Source organism: Salmo salar, chromosome ssa06, assembly GCF_905237065.1.
Source record: "Salmo salar chromosome ssa06, Ssal_v3.1, whole genome shotgun sequence".
NCBI classification, from domain to species: domain Eukaryota; kingdom Metazoa; phylum Chordata; class Actinopteri; order Salmoniformes; family Salmonidae; genus Salmo; species Salmo salar.
Genome location: NC_059447.1, coordinates 75,331,947 through 75,356,368, shown reverse-complemented (window position 1 = coordinate 75,356,368; position 24,422 = coordinate 75,331,947). Strand labels below are relative to the sequence as shown.

General features: G+C 45.7%; 1 protein-coding gene across 8 annotated transcripts in view; it reads right to left on the bottom strand.

The window, feature by feature from the left end:
• LOC106608040 (1-phosphatidylinositol 4,5-bisphosphate phosphodiesterase beta-4) overlaps positions 1 to 24,422 on the bottom strand; it is a 172,460-nt gene that overhangs the window by 11,925 nt on the left and 136,113 nt on the right. For 7 of the 8 annotated variants that reach the window (XR_006770319.1, XR_006770320.1, XM_045720990.1 and 4 more), the window contains 3 exons: positions 23,492 to 23,656; positions 7,002 to 7,206; positions 2,521 to 2,609 (listed from right to left, as the gene is read on the bottom strand). Coding sequence is in view for 6 of the 8 variants with exons in the window: in XM_045720990.1 (XP_045576946.1) it covers positions 2,521 to 2,609; positions 7,002 to 7,206; positions 23,492 to 23,656 (459 nt within the window). In the remaining 2 variants the exon portion in view is untranslated. The remainder of the gene's footprint in view (positions 1 to 2,520; positions 2,610 to 7,001; positions 7,207 to 23,491; positions 23,657 to 24,422) is intronic. The other variant, XM_045720993.1, reaches the window with a different exon arrangement.

Here is a 24,422-nt window from a genome sequence, read left to right as displayed (position 1 = left end):
TTACAAAAGTTTGATTACCTTTGATGTTCTTCGTCAGAATGCACTTCCAGGACTTCTACTTCAATAACAAATGTTGGTTTGGTCCCAAATAATCCATCTGTCACGAATCCCACCGAAGGTGGCTCCCCTGCCTGCTTGGGCGGCGCTCGGCGGTCGTCGTCACCGACCTACTAGCCGCCGCTGATGCCTTTTTCCTTTTCGTTTGGTATGTCTTATTGTTTGCACCTGTTCCTCATTTGTCTTTTGATTTTGGTTATTTAAGCCTGGTTAGCCCGCCCAGTTTTGTGCGGGATTATTTAGCGTCAGGTTGTGTTTTTGTATTAGGATGTGCTGGCGATCTACTGCTGTTATATTTTATGCATGCTGTGCACCTGTTCTGGGCACGTTGCATTTTTTCCACGCCGTTTGTGTTGGCGTCGATCGTGTTGTTTTTTTTTATTTAAATAAACACAAAGTTCCTTACCTCTGCTCTCTGCGCCTGACTCCTACCACCACTCCTAGCAACATCTGACACCATCGTTATATCCAAATAGCGGCGTTTTGTTCGTGCGTTCCAGACACTATCCGAAATGGTAAATCAGGGTTTCGAGCATGGCGCATTTCGTGACAAAAAAAATCTTAATATTCCATTACCGTACTTCGAAGCATGTCAACCGCTGTTTAAAATCAATTTTTATGCAATTTATCTCGTAAAAAAGGGATAATATTCCGACCGGGAATCTGCAATTAGGTAAACAGAGGAAAAAAAAGAAAGACGGGGGCGACCAGTGCACGCGCCTAAGCCCACTGTCCCTTGATCGGCCACTTGAAAAAGGCGATAATGTGTTTCAGCCTGGGGCTGGAATGACGACATTCAGCTTTTCCCGGGCTCTGAGAGCCTATGGGAGCCGTGGGAAGTGTCACGTTACCGCAGAGATCCTTTGTTTTCGAAAGAGATGTCAAAGAAAGCCAATAAATGGTCAGACAGGCCACTTCCTGTAAAGGAATCTCTCAGGTTTTTGCCTGCCATATGAGTTCTGTTATACTCACAGACACCATTCAAACAGTTTTAGAAACTTTAGGGTGTTTTCTATCCATATCTAGTAAGTATATGCATATTCTAGTTACTGGGTAGGAGTAGTAACCAGATTAAATCGGGTAAGTTTTTTATCCGGCAGTGTAAATACTGCCCCCTAGCCCTAAGAGGTGTTAATGTGTTTGAGCCAATCAGTTGTGTTGTGACAAGGTAGGGGTGGTATACAGAAGATAGCCCTATTTGGTAAAAGACCAAGGCCATATTATGGCAAGAACAGCTCAAATAAGCAAAGAGAAATGACAGTCCATCATTACTTTAAGACATGAAGGTCAGTCAATATGGAACATTTCAAGAACTTTTAAAGTTTATTCAAGTGCAGTCGCGAAAAGCACTATGATGAAACTGGCTCTCATGAGAACCGCCACAGGAAAGGAAGACCCAGAGTTACCTCTGCTGCAGAGGATAAGTTCATTGGAGTTACCAGCCTCAGACATTGCAGCCCAAATAAATGCTTCACAGAGTTCAAGTTACAGACATGTCAACATCAACTGTTCAGAAGAGGCTGTGTGAAACAGGCCTTCATGGTCTAATTGCTGCAAAGAAACCTCTACTAAAGGACACCAATAATAAGAAGAGACTTGCTTGGGCCAAGAAACATGAGCAATGGACATAAGACAGGTGGAAATTTGTCCTTTGGTCTGATGAGTCCATATTGGAGATTTTTGGTTCCAACTGCCGTTTCTTTGTGAGACGCGGTGTGGTGGAACGGATAATCTCCTCATGTGTATTTCCCACCGTAAAGCATGGAGGAGGAGGTGTTATGGTGTAAGGGTGCTTTGCTGTTGACACTGTCTGTTATTTATTTAAAATTCAAGGCACACTTAACCAGCATGGCAACCACAGCATTCTGCAGCGATACGCCAACCCATCTGGTTTGCGCTTAGTGGGACTATCATTTGTTTTTCAACAGGACAATGACACCTCCAGGCTGTGTAAGGGCTATTTTACCAAGAAGGAGAGTGATGGAGTGCTGCATCAGATGACCTGGCCTCCACAATCCCCTGAACTCAACCAAATTGAGATGGTTTGTGATGAGTCGGACCGCAGAGTGAAGGAAAAGCAGCCAACAAGTGCTGAGCATATGTGGGAACTCCTTCAAGACTGTTGGAAAACCATTTCAGGTGAAGTTGGTTGAGAGAATGCCAAGAGTGTGCAAAGTTGTCATGAAAGGTGGCTACTTTGAAGAATCTCAAATACAAAATATATTTAAATTTGTTTAACACTACACGATTACTACATGATTCCATGTGTTATTTCATAGTTTTGATGTCTTCACTATTATTCTAAAATGTAGAAAATAGTAAAAATAAAGAAAAACCCTTGAATGAGTAGGTGTTGTAAAACTTCTGACCGGTAGTGTGTATGCTGGAGCCAACTCCAACGTACAATAGAACAGTTGGCTACAGCACATACACTATGTTACATATATAGTATGTTAAATGTACCGTTTCAATCCCCAGAGCTCTCATCTGGTCCGCTCTTTTCTCTGCTATGGACAGGAACTTTTTTGGGTCTGACAGAGCATCCACGATGGCTAGAGAGAAGACAGGAGATTAATCAATACACTGAACTGGACTGGAATGGAGTGTTGGAACTTCAATGTAATGTATTGTCATATTTGATGTACTTGAGGTTCCATCGTTATTTAAAGTCTAAACACATTCATTATACACAAAGACAAGCAAAGATGACAACGTTCTACTGCAGTAGCAACATTCTATTGAATGAAATTAAGCAGTTACATATGTAGGATCTTAATTTAAGCCAGTTTCTCACAGTAGGAAAATAATCCTGGAGCAACAGGAAATAAGAATTATTATCTAGATTATAATTCATGGACATTTTTATATGAGTTGATCATTCTTTTGTAAGGGAAAATCAAGTCTGAAATTTCAGAGTGGAAATTACAAACTTCAAAATACTTTAAACCTCATATACACTACACGTTCTACAACAGGGTGATCAAATTAAAATCCTACATCTGTATATATTTGAGTAGATAATATGAAAGCCTCATTATTTGGATTTGAAACATTCACACATCCTTTCAACACTGCTTATGGGTTATCATCATAATGATTGCCTTGGCTTGGCAAAAGGACTAGTCAAATATGTCGTGTATGTCCATGCCTGTGTCTCTCTATAAGTGGCTATTACACTAGCTCTGCTACCATCCTCATTTGCTCTGTGTCATTACTTCTGATGTAGAATACACTGTAGGGCAGCACACCCGGAACGCAGGGACGGAAGGAAGGTGGGACAGTTTGTTAACTCTCTCTCCTTATCCTCTTCGGAACCTGGCCGTGACCCACTCCCTCGAGGGTGTCCCACGGAGAGTGGGATATAAACACATTTCCAACTCATACATGCGTATTAATACACACGTGTTCATGTGTGAAATAGGACAAATATAAGCACCCACAAAAAGTAATAAATATAATAATTAATCTCCCTCTTTCTTCTTCTCTCCTCTACCTCTCCTCTCTTCAAATTCTCCTCTATTCACCTCCTTCTCTTCTCTCCTCTTCTGTCCTCCCTCTCATCTCCTTCCCTCTCCCCAGAGCCTTCTGCATCCACTTCAGTATCTACTATGAATAAATTGAATGGAGATATAAATTGGACCGTGTGTGTGTGAGAGTGTGTGTGTAGTATGAAAGAGAAAGACAAAAGACCAGCTGAGAAAGGGACAACGCAAGCACATGTTCCCAGCTCTTCACACACACACGCACACACACACTCAGTATAGACTAATAAGGTCTCCATTAGGGTTGCAAAGGGTCGGAAACTTTACGATGCATTTCCAGAATATTTCCGAAATGTTTCCATGGGAGGTTAAGCCCTGGAATTTGGGGAATTTTGCTTAAATTCATCAAAAAAGTTAGCTTACAACAGTGAACCTTTTTTGTGGGATACAGAAAAAGTCTTGTGGCATGTTTTGGTTAAACTATCCCCAATTCAATGGAATTGCAACCCTCTGCATGCATTCTTCCATCATATGTACAGCTGATTCTCAAGATCTTGCACACTAATGAGATGCTTTTTAGCCCACACTACTACACTGTCTGAGCCAAGGGCTACATGCTTTCTGGTAAGTTTTGATTACAATACTGGGTGAGGTGAATATATTTTAAATGACGTACATTCTTTTTTGCAGAAATTGTTAACAAGTTAGAAATTATTTAAACACACTTTGCTGTTGGCTACTATTTACAAGTTAACTAGTTAGTTTTTGCTATCATGTGGGTTTTCACTTGCTTGAGCCTGCTAACTGAGGAGTGTTAATTCACCTGTTTCCATACATGTTTCATTTTAAAACATTTATTTTACAAAGCAGTTGTTTAATCTAACTGCTTAACTATTTATCTGTACATAGAATTGTATATATATATATATATATATATATATATATATATATATATATATTTTTTTTTTCCCAAATTGTTTTCTAATCTTTAGAGGAAAATGCCATGGGCACTATCTGATATGTGGAGACATTTCACTGCAGCTAATGTAGAAGGAAAAGCTGTGTACATTTGCAAATACTGTGCCAAATCATATGCGAAGAATGCAACAAAGATGCAGAATCATCTGGCCAAGTGCATAAAGTTCCTTCAGCGTTCACAACAAGCAACCTCTGACAAAAGTGAAAATGATGAATCAGACACCTTATCGATAGCAACAGCTCATGGTCCTCCTGGAATCAGGAGCGCCATGTGGAGGAACGTAGTCAGAGAAATGCTGATGAATGTCTTGCTCGAGCTGTGTATTAAACTGGTTCACCTCTGATGCTGACAGGCAATGTGTATTGGAAGAAATTTCTGAACGTTCTTTGCCCAGCATACACCCCTCCAACCAGACATGCTTTATCTACTAATTTGCTGGATGCAGAGTTCAACAGAGTTCAAGTGAAGGTCAAGCAAATCATAGAGAAAGCAGACTGTATTGCAATCATCTGTGATCTCCACCCCTCAACCAGTATTCTACAAGAGCATAGACACAATGGACAACAGACACACCGGTCTCTACATTGCAGATGAGCTGAAGGCAGTCATCAATGACCTTGGACCACAGAAGGTATTTGCACTGGTGACAGACAATGCTGCAAACATGAAGGCTGCTTGGTCTAAAGTGGAAGTCCTACCCTCACATCACACCCATTGGCTGTGCTGCTCATGCATTGAATCTGCTACTCAAGGACATCATGGCACTGAAAACAATGGATACACTTTTCAAGAGAGCCAAGGAATGGTTAGGTATGTGAAGGGTCATCAAGTTATATCAGCAATCTACCTCACCAAGCAAAGTGAGAAGAATAAGAGCACCACATTGAAGCTGCCCAGCAACACCCGTTGGGGTGGTGTTGTCATCATGTTTGACAGTCTCCTGGAGGGGAAGGAGTCTCTCCAAGAAATGGCCATATCACAGTCTGCCGATATGGACAGCCCCATCAAGAGGATCCTCCTGGATGATGTATTATGGGAGAGAGTGGTAAGCAGCCTGAAACTCCTGAAACCTATAGCAGTAGCCATTGCACGGATTGATAGAGACAATGCCATCCTGTCTGATGGTTAGAATCTGCTAGCAGATGTAAGAGAAGAAATCCGTACTGCCCTGCCCACTTCACTGTTGCTCCAAGCAGAGGAAACTGCAGTTCTGAAATACATCAAAAAGCATGAAGACTTTTGCCTGAAGCCCATACACACCGGTGCAGAGATCAACAAGGCCTATGGTGTCATCACTACCGTGTCTCGCCACCTTGGCCTGGATGAGGGCAAGGTTCTTGGCAGTCTGGCAAAGTTCACTTCCAAGCAAGGGCTTTGGGATGGAAATGCAATATGGCAGTCGTGCCAACATATCTCATCAGCCACCTGGTGGAAGGGACTTTGTGGATCTGAGGCTCGTTCCCCTGTTGCCTCCATCATCCTCCAAATCCCACCAACATCAGCCGCCTCAGAGCGCAACTGGTCCTTGTTTGGGAACACACACACCAAAGCACGCAACAGGCTGACCAATACAAGGTTTGAAAATCTGAGGCTTTTAGAGCCTGACAATGAGCCATCCTCAACAAGGTTGGAAAGTGACAGTGAAGATGAGGCCTCAGAGTCTGATGTTCAACAGGAGGACATTGAGGAGGTCCAGGGAGAAGACATGGAAGCCTGAGAGGAAGACAACCAAAGCTTTAGTTTCTACACTCATTTTACAGATGTATGTTGAAAACGTTTTTGGGAGATGCGATGGATCATTTGGGGATCATTCAATATTCCCTTTCTTTTGTTGTTCAGTGAGCTAATCCCATGTGAAGAGTCAACTCATTTAATTAAAGTTAAATTCTTAACTAAATTGTTTTATAAATGTATATTGGAAGGATTTAATCATTTGCAATTATGCCTACTTATGTTTCTGTCTCCATATGATATGGTAAATATATCCAATGCAAAAAACATTACATTTAAATTAATATTAATTTGCATATATTTCCGTTAATTCCCATATATTCCCGTTAATTCCCACAGAAAGTTTCCACCTCTGAATACTCCCCAAAATGTTGCAACCCTAGTCTCCATACTCAAGTGTTTATGACTGAATAATATAGAGTTGAATAGAGTTCAGTAGCACACATCTGTAGACCAATAGGGGTTCTCTCTCTCACACACACACACACACACACACACACACACACACACACACACACACACACACACACACACACACACACACACACACACACACACACACACACACACACACACACACACACACACACACACACACACACACACACGGCCTCTGCTGCCCCTAACCTACAATTCTGTAGAGAAAGTACATCTGTGTATTTGCAAGGGAGCGAGTGTGTGTGTGTGTGTGTGTGTGTGTGTGTGTGTGTGTGTGTGTGTGTGTGTGTGTGTGTGTCAGTGTGTCTCCTCACCTCCGAAGCCTTCAGGTACGTAGGTCTTAAGTACTATGTTACAGAAAATGGTGGGTAAAGACAGAGGCTTGTTCCCTTCGTTGCGTAGAGAGATGTGTCTGTATCCTGCCTGTAGACCCTCCAACGGTAGAATCCTCTGACCTATCAGCTTATTATTGTCATCATACACAGCTAGACGCAGCACAGCCAGGTCTGGCAGAATCACCTGTGTGAGGGAGGGAGGGAGGGAGGGAGGGAGGGAGGGAGGGAGGGAGGGGAGAGACAGAGAGAGATAGAGAGAGAAGGGTGAGAGAGAAAGACAGAGAGAGAAATAGGAAAGAGAGTTAAGATTCATACCTGTTTCACTAGAATGAGTCCGTTTGTACGGTAGAACATGTTATCACAGAGCAGTGATGATAGTAACACATACCCAGCAGTGATGACAGTAACACATACCCAGCAGTGATGATAGTAACACATACCCAGCAGTGATGATAGTAACACATACCCAGCAGTGATGACAGTAACACATACCCAGCAGTGATGACAGTAACACATACCCAGCAGTGATGACAGTAACACATACCCAGCAGTGATGATAGTAACACATACCCAGCAGTGATGACAGTAGCATATACCCAGCAGTGATGACAGTAGCACATACCCAGCAGTGATGACAGTAACACATACCCAGCAGTGATGATAGTAACACATACCCAGCAGTGATGACAGTAGCATATACCCAGCAGTGATGATAGTAACACATACCCAGCAGTGATGACAGTAACACATACCCAGCAGTGATGATAGTAACACATACCCAGCAGTGATGACAGTAGCATATACCCTGCAGTGATGACAGTAGCACATACCCAGCAGTGATGACAGTAGCACATACCCAGCAGTGATGACAGTAGCACATACCCAGCAGAGATGACAGTAGCACATACCCAGCAGTGATGACAGTAGCACATACCCAGCAGTGATGACAGTAACACATACCCAGCAGTGATGACAGTAGCATATACCCAGCAGTGATGACAGTAGCACATACCCAGCAGTGATGACAGTAGCACATACCCAGCAGTGATGACAGTAACACATACCCAGCAGTGATGACAGTAACACATACCCAGCAGTGATGATAGTAACACATACCCAGCAGTGATGACAGTAGCATATACCCAGCAGTGATGACAGTAGCACATACCCAGCAGTGATGACAGTAACACATACCCAGCAGTGATGATAGTAACACATACCCAGCAGTGATGACAGTAGCATATACCCAGCAGTGATGATAGTAACACATACCCAGCAGTGATGACAGTAACACATACCCAGCAGTGATGATAGTAACACATACCCAGCAGTGATGACAGTAGCACAGACCCTGCAGTGATGACAGTAGCACATACCCAGCAGTGATGACAGTAGCACATACCCAGCAGTGATGACAGTAGCATATACCCAGCAGAGATGACAGTAGCACATACCCAGCAGTGATGACAGTAGCATATACCCAGCAGTGATGACAGTAACACATACCCAGCAGTGATGACAGTAGCATATACCCAGCAGTGATGACAGTAGCACATACCCAGCAGTGATGACAGTAGCACATACCCAGCAGAGATGACAGTAGCACATACCCAGCAGTGATGACAGTAGCACATACCCAGCAGTGATGACAGTAGCATATACCCAGCAGTGATGACAGTAGCACATACCCAGCAGTGATGACAGTAGCACATACCCAGCAGTGATGACAGTAGCACATACCCAGCAGTGATGACAGTAGCACATACCCAGCAGTGATGACAGTAGCACATACCCAGCAGTGATGACAGTAGCACATACCCAGCAGTGATGACAGTAACACATACCCAGCAGTGATGACAGTAGCATATACCCAGCAGTGATGACAGTAGCACATACCCAGCAGTGATGACAGTAACACATACCCAGCAGTGATGACAGTAACACATACCCAGCAGTGATGACAGTAACACATACCCAGCAGTGATGACAGTAGCACATACCCAGCAGTGATGACAGTAGCACATACCCAGCAGTGATGATAGTAACACATACCCAGCAGTGATGACAGTAACACATACCCAGCAGTGATGACAGTAACACATACCCAGCAGTGATGACAGTAACACATACCCAGCAGTGATGATAGTAACACATACCCAGCAGTGATGATAGTAACACATACCCAGCAGTGATGACAGTAACACATACCCAGCAGTGATGACAGTAACACATACCCAGCAGTGATGATAGTAACACATACCCAGCAGTGATGACAGTAGCATATACCCAGCAGTGATGACAGTAGCACATACCCAGCAGTGATGACAGTAACACATACCCAGCAGTGATGATAGTAACACATACCCAGCAGTGATGATAGTAACATATACCCAGCAGTGATGACAGTAACACATACCCAGCAGTGATGACAGTAACACATACCCAGCAGTGATGATAGTAACACATACCCAGCAGTGATGATAGTAACACATACCCAGCAGTGATGACAGTAGCACATACCCAGCAGTGATGACAGTAGCACATACCCAGCAGTGATGACAGTAACACATACCCAGCAGTGATGATAGTAACACATACCCAGCAGTGATGACAGTAGCATATACCCAGCAGTGATGATAGTAACACATACCCAGCAGTGATGACAGTAACACATACCCAGCAGTGATGATAGTAACACATACCCAGCAGTGATGACAGTAGCATATACCCTGCAGTGATGACAGTAGCACATACCCAGCAGTGATGACAGTAGCACATACCCAGCAGTGATGACAGTAGCACATACCCAGCAGAGATGACAGTAGCACATACCCAGCAGTGATGACAGTAGCACATACCCAGCAGTGATGACAGTAACACATACCCAGCAGTGATGACAGTAGCATATACCCAGCAGTGATGACAGTAGCACATACCCAGCAGTGATGACAGTAGCACATACCCAGCAGTGATGACAGTAACACATACCCAGCAGTGATGACAGTAGCACATACCCAGCAGTGATGATAGTAACACATACCCAGCAGTGATGACAGTAGCATATACCCAGCAGTGATGACAGTAGCACATACCCAGCAGTGATGACAGTACACATACCCAGCAGTGATGACAGTAGCATATACCCAGCAGTGATGATAGTAACACATACCCAGCAGTGATGACAGTAGCACATACCCAGCAGTGATGATAGTAACACATACCCAGCAGTGATGACAGTAGCACATACCCTGCAGTGATGACAGTAGCACATACCCAGCAGTGATGACAGTAGCACATACCCAGCAGTGATGACAGTAGCATATACCCAGCAGAGATGACAGTAGCACATACCCAGCAGTGATGACAGTAGCATATACCCAGCAGTGATGACAGTAACACATACCCAGCAGTGATGACAGTAGCATATACCCAGCAGTGATGACAGTAGCACATACCCAGCAGTGATGACAGTAGCACATACCCAGCAGTGATGACAGTAGCACATACCCAGCAGTGATGACAGTAGCATATACCCAGCAGTGATGACGGTAGCACATACCCAGCAGTGATGACAGTAGCACATACCCAGCAGTGATGACAGTAGCACATACCCAGCAGTGATGACAGTAGCACATACCCAGCAGTGATGACAGTAGCACATACCCAGCAGTGATGACAGTAGCACATACCCAGCAGTGATGACAGTAGCACATACCCAGCAGTGATGACAGTAGCACATACCCAGCAGTGATGACAGTAACACATACCCAGCAGTGATGACAGTAACACATACCCAGCAGTGATGACAGTAACACATACCCAGCAGTGATGACAGTAACACATACCCAGCAGTGATGACAGTAACACATACCCAGCAGTGATGACAGTAACACATACCCAGCAGTGATGATAGTAACACATACCCAGCAGTGATGACAGTAGCACATACCCAGCAGTGATGACAGTAGCACATACCCAGCAGTGATGACAGTAACACATACCCAGCAGTGATGACAGTAGCACATACCCAGCAGTGATGACAGTAGCATATACCCAGCAGTGATGACAGTAGCACATACCCAGCAGTGATGACAGTAACACATACCCAGCAGTGATGATAGTAACACATACCCAGCAGTGATGACAGTAGCACAGACCCTGCAGTGATGACAGTAGCACATACCCAGCAGTGATGACAGTAGCACATACCCAGCAGTGATGACAGTAGCATATACCCAGCAGAGATGACAGTAGCACATACCCAGCAGTGATGACAGTAGCATATACCCAGCAGTGATGACAGTAGCACATACCCAGCAGTGATGACAGTAGCATATACCCAGCAGTGATGACAGTAGCACATACCCAGCAGTGATGACAGTAGCACATACCCAGCAGTGATGACAGTAGCACATACCCAGCAGTGATGACAGTAGCACATACCCAGCAGTGATGACAGTAGCACATACCCAGCAGTGATGACAGTAGCACATACCCAGCAGTGATGACAGTAACACATACCCAGCAGTGATGAGAGTAGCACATACCCAGCAGTGATGACAGTAGCATATACCCAGCAGTGATGACAGTAGCACATACCCAGCAGTGATGACAGTAGCACATACCCAGCAGTGATGATAGTAACACATACCCAGCAGTGATGACAGTAGCATATACCCAGCAGTGATGATAGTAACACATACCCAGCAGTGATGACAGTAACACATACCCAGCAGTGATGATAGTAACACATACCCAGCAGTGATGACAGTAGCACAGACCCTGCAGTGATGACAGTAGCACATACCCAGCAGTGATGACAGTAGCACATACCCAGCAGTGATGACAGTAGCATATACCCAGCAGAGATGACAGTAGCACATACCCAGCAGTGATGACAGTAGCATATACCCAGCAGTGATGACAGTAACACATACCCAGCAGTGATGACAGTAGCATATACCCAGCAGTGATGACAGTAGCACATACCCAGCAGTGATGACAGTAGCACATACCCAGCAGAGATGACAGTAGCACATACCCAGCAGTGATGACAGTAGCATATACCCAGCAGTGATGACAGTAACACATACCCAGCAGTGATGACAGTAGCATATACCCAGCAGTGATGACAGTAGCACATACCCAGCAGTGATGACAGTAGCACATACCCAGCAGTGATGACAGTAGCACATACCCAGCAGTGATGACAGTAGCACATACCCAGCAGTGATGACAGTAGCACATACCCAGCAGTGATGACAGTAGCACATACCCAGCAGTGATGACAGTAGCACATACCCAGCAGTGATGACAGTAGCACATACCCAGCAGTGATGACAGTAACACATACCCAGCAGTGATGACAGTAACACATACCCAGCAGTGATGACAGTAGCATATACCCAGCAGTGATGACAGTAACACATACCCAGCAGTGATGACAGTAACACATACCCAGCAGTGATGACAGTAACACATACCCAGCAGTGATGACAGTAACACATACCCAGCAGTGATGACAGTAACACATACCCAGCAGTGATGATAGTAACACATACCCAGCAGTGATGATAGTAACACATACCCAGCAGTGATGACAGTAACACATACCCAGCAGTGATGACAGTAACACATACCCAGCAGTGATGATAGTAACACATACCCAGCAGTGATGACAGTAGCATATACCCAGCAGTGATGACAGTAGCACATACCCAGCAGTGATGACAGTAACACATACCCAGCAGTGATGATAGTAACACATACCCAGCAGTGATGACAGTAGCATATACCCAGCAGTGATGATAGTAACACATACCCAGCAGTGATGACAGTAACACATACCCAGCAGTGATGATAGTAACACATACCCAGCAGTGATGACAGTAGCACATACCCTGCAGTGATGACAGTAGCACATACCCAGCAGTGATGACAGTAGCACATACCCAGCAGTGATGACAGTAGCATATACCCAGCAGAGATGACAGTAGCACATACCCAGCAGTGATGACAGTAGCATATACCCAGCAGTGATGACAGTAACACATACCCAGCAGTGATGACAGTAGCATATACCCAGCAGTGATGACAGTAGCACATACCCAGCAGTGATGACAGTAGCACATACCCAGCAGTGATGACAGTAGCACATACCCAGCAGTGATGACAGTAGCACATACCCAGCAGTGATGACAGTAGCACATACCCAGCAGTGATGACAGTAGCACATACCCAGCTGTGATGACAGTAGCACATACCCAGCAGTGATGACAGTAGCAAATACCCAGCAGTGATGACAGTAGCATATACCCAGCAGTGATGACAGTAACACATACCCAGCAGTGATGACAGTAGCATATACCCAGCAGTGATGACAGTAGCACATACCCAGCAGTGATGACAGTAGCACATACCCAGCAGTGATGATAGTAACACATACCCAGCAGTGATGACAGTAGCATATACCCAGCAGTGATGATAGTAACACATACCCAGCAGTGATGACAGTAACACATACCCAGCAGTGATGATAGTAACACATACCCAGCAGTGATGACAGTAGCACAGACCCTGCAGTGATGACAGTAGCACATACCCAGCAGTGATGACAGTAGCACATACCCAGCAGTGATGACAGTAGCATATACCCAGCAGAGATGACAGTAGCACATACCCAGCAGTGATGACAGTAGCATATACCCAGCAGTGATGACAGTAACACATACCCAGCAGTGATGACAGTAGCATATACCCAGCAGTGATGACAGTAGCACATACCCAGCAGTGATGACAGTAGCACATACCCAGCAGAGATGACAGTAGCACATACCCAGCAGTGATGACAGTAGCATATACCCAGCAGTGATGACAGTAACACATACCCAGCAGTGATGACAGTAGCATATACCCAGCAGTGATGACAGTAGCACATACCCAGCAGTGATGACAGTAGCACATACCCAGCAGTGATGACAGTAGAACATACCCAGCAGTGATGACAGTAGCACATACCCAGCAGTGATGACAGTAGCACATACCCAGCAGTGATGACAGTAGCACATACCCAGCAGTGATGACAGTAGCACATACCCAGCAGTGATGACAGTAGCATATACCCAGCAGTGATGACAGTAACACATACCCAGCAGTGATGACAGTAACACATACCCAGCAGTGATGACAGTAACACATACCCAGCAGTGATGATAGTAACACATACCCAGCAGTGATGACAGTAGCATATACCCAGCAGTGATGACAGTAGCACATACCCAGCAGTGATGACAGTAACACATACCCAGCAGTGATGATAGTAACACATACCCAGCAGTGATGACAGTAACACATACCCAGCAGTGATGACAGTAACACATACCCAGCAGTGATGATAGTAACACATACCCAGCAGTGATGATAGTAACACATACCCAGCAGTGATGACAGTAACACATACCCAGCAGTGATGACAGTAACACATACCCAGCAGTGATGATAGTAACACATACCCAGCAGTGATGACAGTAGCATATACCCAGCAGTGATGACAGTAGCACATACCCAGCAGTGATGACAGTAACACATACCCAGCAGTGATGATAGTAACACATACCCAGCAGTGATGACAGTAGCATATACCCAGCAGTGATGATAGTAACACATACCCAGCAGTGATGACAGTAACACATACCCAGCAGTGATGATAGTAACACATACCCAGCAGTGATGACAGTAGCACATACCCTGCAGTGATGACAGTAGCACATACCCAGCAGTGATGACAGTAGCACATACCCAGCAGTGATGACAGTAGCATATACCCAGCAGAGATGACAGTAGCACATACCCAGCAGTGATGACAGTAGCATATACCCAGCAGTGATGACAGTAACACATACCCAGCAGTGATGACAGTAGCATATACCCAGCAGTGATGACAGTAGCACATACCCAGCAGTGATGACAGTAGCACATACCCAGCAGTGATGACAGTAGCACATACCCAGCAGTGATGACAGTAGCACATACCCAGCAGTGATGACAGTAGCACATACCCAGCTGTGATGACAGTAGCACATACCCAGCAGTGATGACAGTAGCACATACCCAGCAGTGATGACAGTAGCACATACCCAGCAGTGATGACAGTAGCATATACCCAGCAGTGATGATAGTAACACATACCCAGCAGTGATGACAGTAACACATACCCAGCAGTGATGATAGTAACACATACCCAGCAGTGATGACAGTAGCACATACCCTGCAGTGATGACAGTAGCACATACCCAGCAGTGATGACAGTAGCACATACCAAGCAGTGATGACAGTAGCATATACCCAGCAGAGATGACAGTAGCACATACCCAGCAGTGATGACAGTAGCATATACCCAGCAGTGATGACAGTAACACATACCCAGCAGTGATGACAGTAGCATATACCCAGCAGTGATGACAGTAGCACATACCCAGCAATGATGACAGTAGCACATACCCAGCAGTGATGACAGTAGCACATACCCAGCAGTGATGACAGTAGCACATACCCAGCAGTGATGACAGTAGCACATACCCAGCAGTGATGACAGTAGCACATACCCAGCAGTGATGACAGTAGCACATACCCAGCAGTGATGACAGTAGCACATACCCAGCAGTGATGACAGTAGCACATACCCAGCAGTGATGACAGTAGCACATACCCAGCAGTGATGACAGTAGCATATACCCAGCAGTGATGACAGTAACACATACCCAGCAGTGATGACAGTAGCATATACCCAGCAGTGATGACAGTAACACATACCCAGCAGTGATGACAGTAGCATATACCCAGCAGTGATGACAGTAGCACATACCCAGCAGTGATGACAGTAGCACATACCCAGCACTGATGACACTAGCATATACCCAGCAGTGATGACAGTAGCACATACCCAGCAGTGATGACAGTAGCATATACCCAGCAGTGATGACAGTAGCACATACCCAGCAGTGATGACAGTAGCACATACCCAGCAGTGATGACAGTAGCACATACCCAGCAGTGATGACAGTAGCACATACCCATCAGTGATGACAGTAGCATATACCCAGCAGTGATGACAGTAGCATATACCCAGCAGTGATGACATTAGCATATACCCAGCAGTGATGACAGTAGCACATACCCAGCAGTGATGATAGTAGCATATACCCAGCAGTGATGACAGTAGCACATACCCAGCAGTGATGATAGTAACACATACCCAGCAGTGATGACAGTAGCACATACCCAGCAGTGATGACAGTAGCACATACCCAGCAGTGATGACAGTAGCACATACCCAGCAGTGATGACAGTAGCACATACCCAGCAGTGATGACAGTAGCACATACCCAGCAGTGATGACAGTAGCACATACCCAGCAGTGATGACAGTAGCACATACCCAGCAGTGATGACAGTAGCATATACCCAGCAGTGATGACAGTAGCATATACCAAGCAGTGATGACAGTAGCACATACCCAGCAGTGATGACAGTAGCATATACCCAGCAGTGATTACCCAGCAGTGATGACAGTAGCACATACCCAGCAGTGATGACAGTAGCACATACCCAGCAGTGATGACAGTAGCATATACCCAGCAGTGATGACAGTAGCATATACCCAGCAGTGATGACAGTAGCATATACCCAGCAGTGATGACAGTAGCACATACCCAGCAGTGATGATAGTAGCATATACCCAGCAGTGATGACAGTAGCACATACCCAGCAGTGATGATAGTAGCACATACCCAGCAGTGATGACAGTAGCACATACCCAGCAGTGATGACAGTAGCACATACCCAGCAGTGATGACAGTAGCACATACCCAGCAGTGATGACAGTAGCACATACCCAGCAGTGATGACAGTAGCACATACCCAGCAGTGATGACAGTAGCACATACCCAGCAGTGATGACAGTAGCACATACCCAGCAGTGATGACAGTAGCATATACCCAGCAGTGATGACAGTAGCATATACCCAGCAGTGATGACAGTAGCACATACCCAGCAGTGATGACAGTAGCATATACCCAGCAGTGATGACAGTAGCATATACCCAGCAGTGATGATAGTAACACATACCTAGCAGTGATGATAGTAACACATACCCAGCAGTGATGACAATAGCATATACCCAGCAGTGATGACAGTAGCATATACCCAGCAGTGATGATAGTAACACATACCCAGCAGTGATGATAGTAACACATACCCAGCAGTGATGATAGTAACACATACCCAGCAGTGATGACAGTAACACATACCCAGCAGTGATGACAGTAACACATACCCAGCAGTGATGATAGTAACACATACCCAGCAGTGATGACAGTAGCATATACCCAGCAGTGATGACAGTAGCACATACCCAGCAGTGATGACAGTAACACATACCCAGCAGTGATGATAGTAACACATACCCAGCAGTGATGACAGTAGCATATACCCAGCAGTGATGATAGTAACACATACCTAGCAGTGATGACAGTAACACATACCCAGCAGTGATGATAGTAACACATACCCAGCAGTGATGACAGTAGCACATACCCTGCAGTGATGACAGTAGCACATACCCAGCAGTGATGACAGTAGCACATACCCAGCAGTGATGACAGTAGCATATACCCAGCAGAGATGACAGTAGCACATACCCAGCAGTGATGACAGTAGCATATACCCAGCAGTGATGACAGTAACACATACCCAGCAGTGATGACAGTAGCATATACCCAGCAGTGATGACAGTAGCACATACCCAGCAGTGATGACAGTAGCACATACCCAGCAGTGATGACAGTAGCACATACCCAGCAGTGATTACAGTAGCACATACCCAGCAGTGATGACAGTATCACATACCCAGCAGTGATGACAGTAGCACATACCCAGCAGTGATGACAGTAGCACATACCCAGCAGTGATGACAGTAGCACATACCCAGCAGTGATGACTGTAGCATATACCCAGCAGTGATGACAGTAGCACATACCCAGCAGTGATGACAGTAGCATATACCCAGCAGTGATGACAGTAGCATATACCCAGCAGTGATGACAGTAGCACATACCCAGCAGTGATGACAGTAGCATATACCCAGCAGTGATGACAGTAGCATATACCCAGCAGTGATTACCCAGCAGTGATGACAGTAGCATATACCCAGCAGTGATGACAGTAGCACATACCCAGCAGTGATGACAGTAGCACATACCCAGCAGTGATGACAGTAGCATATACCCAGCAGTGATGACAGTAACACATACCCAGCAGTGATGACAGTAGCATATACCCAGCAGTGATGACAGTAGCACATACCCAGCAGTGATGACAGTAGCACATACCCAGCACTGATGACACTAGCATATACCCAGCAGTGATGACAGTAGCACATACCCAGCAGTGATGACAGTAGCATATACCCAGCAGTGATGACAGTAGCACATACCCAGCAGTGATGACAGTAGCACATACCCAGCAGTGATGACAGTAGCACATACCCAGCAGTGATGACAGTAGCACATACCCAGCAGTGATGACAGTAGCATATACCCAGCAGTGATGACAGTAGCATATACCCAGCAGTGATGACAGTAGCATATACCCAGCAGTGATGACAGTAGCACATACCCAGCAGTGATGATAGTAGCATATACCCAGCAGTGATGACAGTAGCACATACCCAGCAGTGATGACAGTAGCACATACCCAGCAGTGATGACAGTAGCACATACCCAGCAGTGATGACAGTAGCACATACCCAGCAGTGATGACAGTAGCACATACCCAGCAGTGATGACAGTAGCATATACCCAGCAGTGATGACAGTAGCATATACCCAGCAGTGATGACAGTAGCACATACCCAGCAGTGATGACAGTAGCATATACCCAGCAGTGATGACAGTAGCATATACCCAGCCGTGATGATAGTAACACATACCTAGCAGTGATGATAGTAACACATACCCAGCAGTGATGACAGTAGCATATACCCAGCAGTGATGACAGTAGCATATACCCAGCAGTGATGATAGTAACACATACCTAGCAGTGATGATAGTAACACATACCCAGCAGTGATGACAGTAGCATATACCCAGCAGAGATGACAGTAGCACATACCCAGCAGTGATGACAGTAACACATACCCAGCAGTGATGATAGTAACACATACCCAGCAGTGATGACAGTAGCATATACCCAGCAGTGATGACAGTAGCACATACCCAGCAGTGATGACAGTAGCACATACCCAGCAGTGATGACAGTAGCACATACCCAGCAGTGATGACAGTAGCACATACCCAGCAGTGATGACAGTAGCACATACCCAGCAGTGATGACAGTAGCACATACCCAGCAGTGATGACAGTAGCACATACCCAGCAGTGATGATAATAGACTGTAGCTAGGCTCACCACTGTATCTGTTTTGAACAATAGCCCATAGACAATGCCATTACAGAACCATTAACTCATCAGCAAGCACACATTCACACATCCAGGGAGAGGAGCTTTGTGTGTGTGTGTGTGTGTGTGTGTGTGTGTGTCCAGGGAATGGAGCTGTGAGTGTGTGTGTGTGTGCATTTGTATGTTTGTGTGTCCAGGGAATGGAACTGTATGTGTGTGTGCGTGTGTGTGTGTGCGCACGTGCGATGGAAGTCCAGACAGCTGTGTATGCATGCATGTCTAAATGTGTGTATAAATGAGGTTTAAATCAGTTTATTTGTCACGTGCACCGAATAAAACAGGTGTAGACCTTACAGTGAAATGTTTACTTATAGGCACTAACCAATAGTGCGGAAAAAAATGTGTGTGTGTGTGTGTGTGTGTGTGTGTGTGTGTGTGTGTGTAGTTAAGTAAAGAAATAAAACAACAGTAAAAAGACATTTGAAAATAAGAGTAGCAAGGCTATATACAGACACCTGTTAGTCAGGCTTATTGAGGTAGTATGTACATGTAGGTATGGTTAAAGCGACAATGCATATACAGTGAGGGAAATGTATAACATTTTTGACATGCGTTTTTCTGGATTTTTTGTTGTTGTTATTCTGTCTCTCACTGTTTGAATAAACCTACCATTAAAATTATAGACTGATCATTTCTTTGTCAGTGGGCAAACATCCCTCCTTCTCTTTCCATTCTCTCTCCCCATCTCCTCTTTTTGGTTCTCAAGGTCCTTCCCCCTCTCCACATCTCTCCTTTTATTTTCTACCTTTCTACTCTACCCCTCTCCTTTATTCTCCCTTGGTTTCTTCGCTATCTCCAGATATTGTACTCTCTTTCTCTCTGGTTCTATCCTTCAACCTAATATTTTCTTCTCTTCCTCTCATCTCCATTCTGTCTCTAATCTTCTCTTCCTCTCAGCCCCATTCTGTCTCTAATCTTCTCTTCCTCTCAGCCCCATTCTGTCTCTAATCTTCTCTTCCCCTCATCCCCATTCTGTCTCTAATCTTCTCTTCCTCTCAGCCCCATTCTGTCTCTAATCTTCTCTTCCTCTCATCCCCATTCTGTCTCTAATCTTCTCTTCCTCTCATCCCCATTCTGTCTCTAATCTTCTCTTCCTCTCATCCCCATTCTGTCTCTAATCTTCTCTTCCTCTCATCCCCATTCTGTCTCTAATCTTCTCTTCCTCTCATCCCCATTCTGTCTCTAATCTTCTCTTCCTCTCATCCCCATTCTGTCTCTAATCTTCTCTTCCTCTCATCCCCATTCTGTCTCTAATCTTCTCTTCCTCTCATCCCCATTCTGTCTCTAATCTGCTCTTCCTCTCATCCCCATTCTGTCTCTAATCTTCTCTTCCTCTCATCCCCATTCTGTCTCTAATCTGCTCTTCCTCTCATCCCCATTCTGTCTCTAATCTGCTCTTCCTCTCATCCCCATTCTGTCTCTAATCTTCTCTTCCTCTCATCCCCATTCTGTCTCTAATCTTCTCTTCCTCTCATCCCCATTCTGTCTCTAATCTTCTCTTCCTCTCATCCCCATTCTGTCTCTAATCTTCTCTTCCTCTCATCCCCATTCTGTCTCTAATCTTCTCTTCCTCTCATCCCCATTCTGTCTCTAATCTTCTCTTCCTCTCATCCCCATTCTGTCTCTAATCTTCTCTTCCTCTCATCCCCATTCTGTCTCTAATCTGCTCTTCCTCTCATCCCCATTCTGTCTCTAATCTTCTCTTCCTCTCATCCCCATTCTGTCTCTAATCTGCTCTTCCTCTCATCCCCATTCTGTCTCTAATCTTCTCTTCCTCTCATCCCCATTCTGTCTCTAATCTTCTCTTCCTCTCATCCCCATTCTGTCTCTAATCTTCTCTTCCTCTCATCCCCATTCTGTCTCTAATCTTCTCTTCCTCTCATCCCCATTCTGTCTCTAATCTTCTCTTCCTCTCATCCCCATTCTGTCTCTAATCTTCTCTTCCTCTCATCCCCATTCTGTCTCTAATCTTCTCTTCCTCTCATCCCCATTCTGTCTCTAATCTTCTCTTCCTCTCATCCCATTCTGTCTCTAATCTGCTCTTCCTCTCATCCCATTCTGTCTCTAATCTTCTCTTCCTCTCATCCCCATTCTGTCTCTAATCTTCTCTTCCTCTCATCCCCATTCTGTCTCTAATCTTCTCTTCCTCTCATCCCCATTCTTCCTCTAATCTTCTCTTCCTCTATTTGCTCTCTTTGTCTTGCCTTCTCTCTCTCATGCCATACATCTGTTATCCCTTTTCTCTCTTCCCTCCATGCCTTCTCCCCTTCTCTCTTCCCTCCATGCCTTCTCCCCTTCTCTCTTCCCTCCATGCCTTCTCCCCTTCTCTCTTCCCTCCATGCCTTCTCCCCTTCTCTCTTCCCTCCATGCCTTCTCCCCTTCTCTCTTCCCTCCATGCCTTCTCCCCTTCTCTCTTCCCTCCATGCCTTCTCCCCTTCTCTCTTCCCTCCATGCCTTCTCCCCTTCTCTCTTCCCTCCATGCCTTCTCCCCTTCTCTCTTCCCTCCATGCCTTCTCCCCTTCTCTCTTCCCTCCATGCCTTCTCCCCTTCTCTCTTCCCTCCATGCCTTCTCCCCTTCTCTCTTCCCTCCATGCCTTCTCCCCTTCTCTCTTCCCTCCATGCCTTCTCCCCTTCTCTCTTCCCTCCATGCCTTCTCCTCTTCTCCCCTCCGCTCTTCCCTCCATGCCTTCTCCTCTTCTCCTCTCCGCTCTTCCCTCCATGCCTTCTCCTCTTCTCCTCTCCGCTCTCCCTCCATGCCTTCTCCCCTTCTCCTCTCCACTCTTCCCTCCATGCCTTCTCATCTCCGCTCTTCCCTCCATGCCTTCTCCTCTTCTCCTCTCCGCTCTCCCTCCATGCTTTCTCCCCTTCTCCTCTCCGCTCTTCCCTCCATGCCTTCTCCCCTTCTCCTCTTCCCTCCATGCCTTCTCCCCTTCTCCTCTCCACTCTTCCCTCCATGCCTTCTCCCCTTCTCCTCTCCGCTCTTCCCTCCATGCCTTCTCCTCTTCTCCTCTCCACTCTTCCCTCCATGCCTTCTCCCCTTCTCCTCTCCGCTCTTCCCTCCATGCCTTCTCCCCTTCTCTCTTCCCTCCATGCCTTCTCCTCTTCGCCTCTCCCTCCATGCCTTCTCCCCTTCTCCTCTCCGCTCTTCCCTCCATGCCTTCTCCTCTTCGCTCTTCCCTCCATGCTTTCTCCCCTTCTCCTCTCCGCTCTTCCCTCCATGCCTTCTCCTCTCCGCTCTTCCCTCCATGCTTTCTCCCCCTCTCCTCTCCGCTCTTCCCTCCATGCTTTCTCCCCTTCTCCTCTCCACTCTTCCCTCCATGCTTTCTCCCCTTCTCCTCTCCGCTCTTCCCTCCATGCCTTCTCCTCTTCGCTCTTCCCTCCATGCCTTCTCCCCTTCTCCTCTCCGCTCTTCCCTCCATGCTTTCTCCCCCTCTCCTCTCCGCTCTTCCCTCCATGCTTTCTCCCCCTCTCCTCTCCACTCTTCCCTCCATGCTTTCTCCCCCTCTCCTCTCCTCTCTTTCTCTGCAGACACACTGAGTAGTTCTAATTACCACAGGGACATCAATTCCACCCCAATCCCCTCCAACTCACCCCCTCCCTCCCTTTGCTACTCCCTAAGCTGTTAAACTCCAACACCTACCAGTAAACAACCAATGCAGCATTGTATGAACTGTTACATTTCCCTTCCATTCTTTTCTACTCCATTTCCAATACCTTTCTAGTGTTCTCCTCTTCTCCTGTCTTCTTCTCTACATTTAGCCATTTCTCCAGTCTCTCCTGTCTAATACCTCTCCAGCTCCTCCATTCCTCTCTCCTCCCTTCTCCTCCTATTCCCTTCATATCATATCCTATCCCATCCCTCTCTCCTCCTCCCTCCCATCCCTCTCTTCTACCCCTATCTCCTCTCCTCCTTCCTTCCTTCCTTCCATCCATCCCTCTCTCCTCTCCTCTGTACCTTCCTGAAGACGAAAGGTTCTTCGTTGTAGGCGGGGTTCAGGCCGTTGTTCATCACCATGCGGGTGCGGAACTCTTTGCGGATGGTATCCGTGGGCAACCCGTACATGTCTACTTCTACGTAGGTCCCAATCTTCTTATCAGACAGGAACTGACCAGAAAACACCTGAGAACATACACATCCAGTCAAACAACAATTAAATACAATATAATACAACTTTTTTGAAAATGGCCAAATGATTGGACATCATTTTTTAAAATATGCTCACATCACTGACATGGATTTGTAGCCAGCGGTGGCTAAAGTTAGCTGAAGTTTGTAATGGCTGTTTAAAGAAAACTGGACCACAGATGTACAGTTTGTCCTGGCCTATAGACTACTTTCAGGGTGAGAAACCATCTAACATTAAGTTGTAAAATAGTGAACTTCACACAAGTGAGCTTCAGGTTTCCCATCTTCCCACCACATGTACAGTTGAAGTCAGAAGTTTACATACACCTTAGCCAAATACATTTGACATTTAATCAGAGTAAAAAGTCACTGTCTTAGGTCAGTTAGGATCACCACTTTATTGTAAGAATGTGAAATGTCAGAATAATAGCAGAGAGAATGATTTATTTCAGCTTTTATTTATTTCATCACATTCCCAGTGGGTCAGAAGTTTACATACACTCAATTAGTATTTGGTAACATTGCCTTTAAATTGTTTAACTTGGGTCAAACGTTTCGGGTAGCCTTCCACAAGCTTCCCACAATAAGTTGGGTGAATTCCTCCTGACAGAGTTTGTGTAACTGAGTCAGGTTTGTAGGCCTCCTTGCTCGCCTACGCTTTTCAGTTCTGCCCACAACTTTTCTATAGGATTGAGGTCAGGGCTTTGTGATGGCTGCTCCAATACCTTGACTTTGTTGTCCAAAGGGCCATTTTGCCACA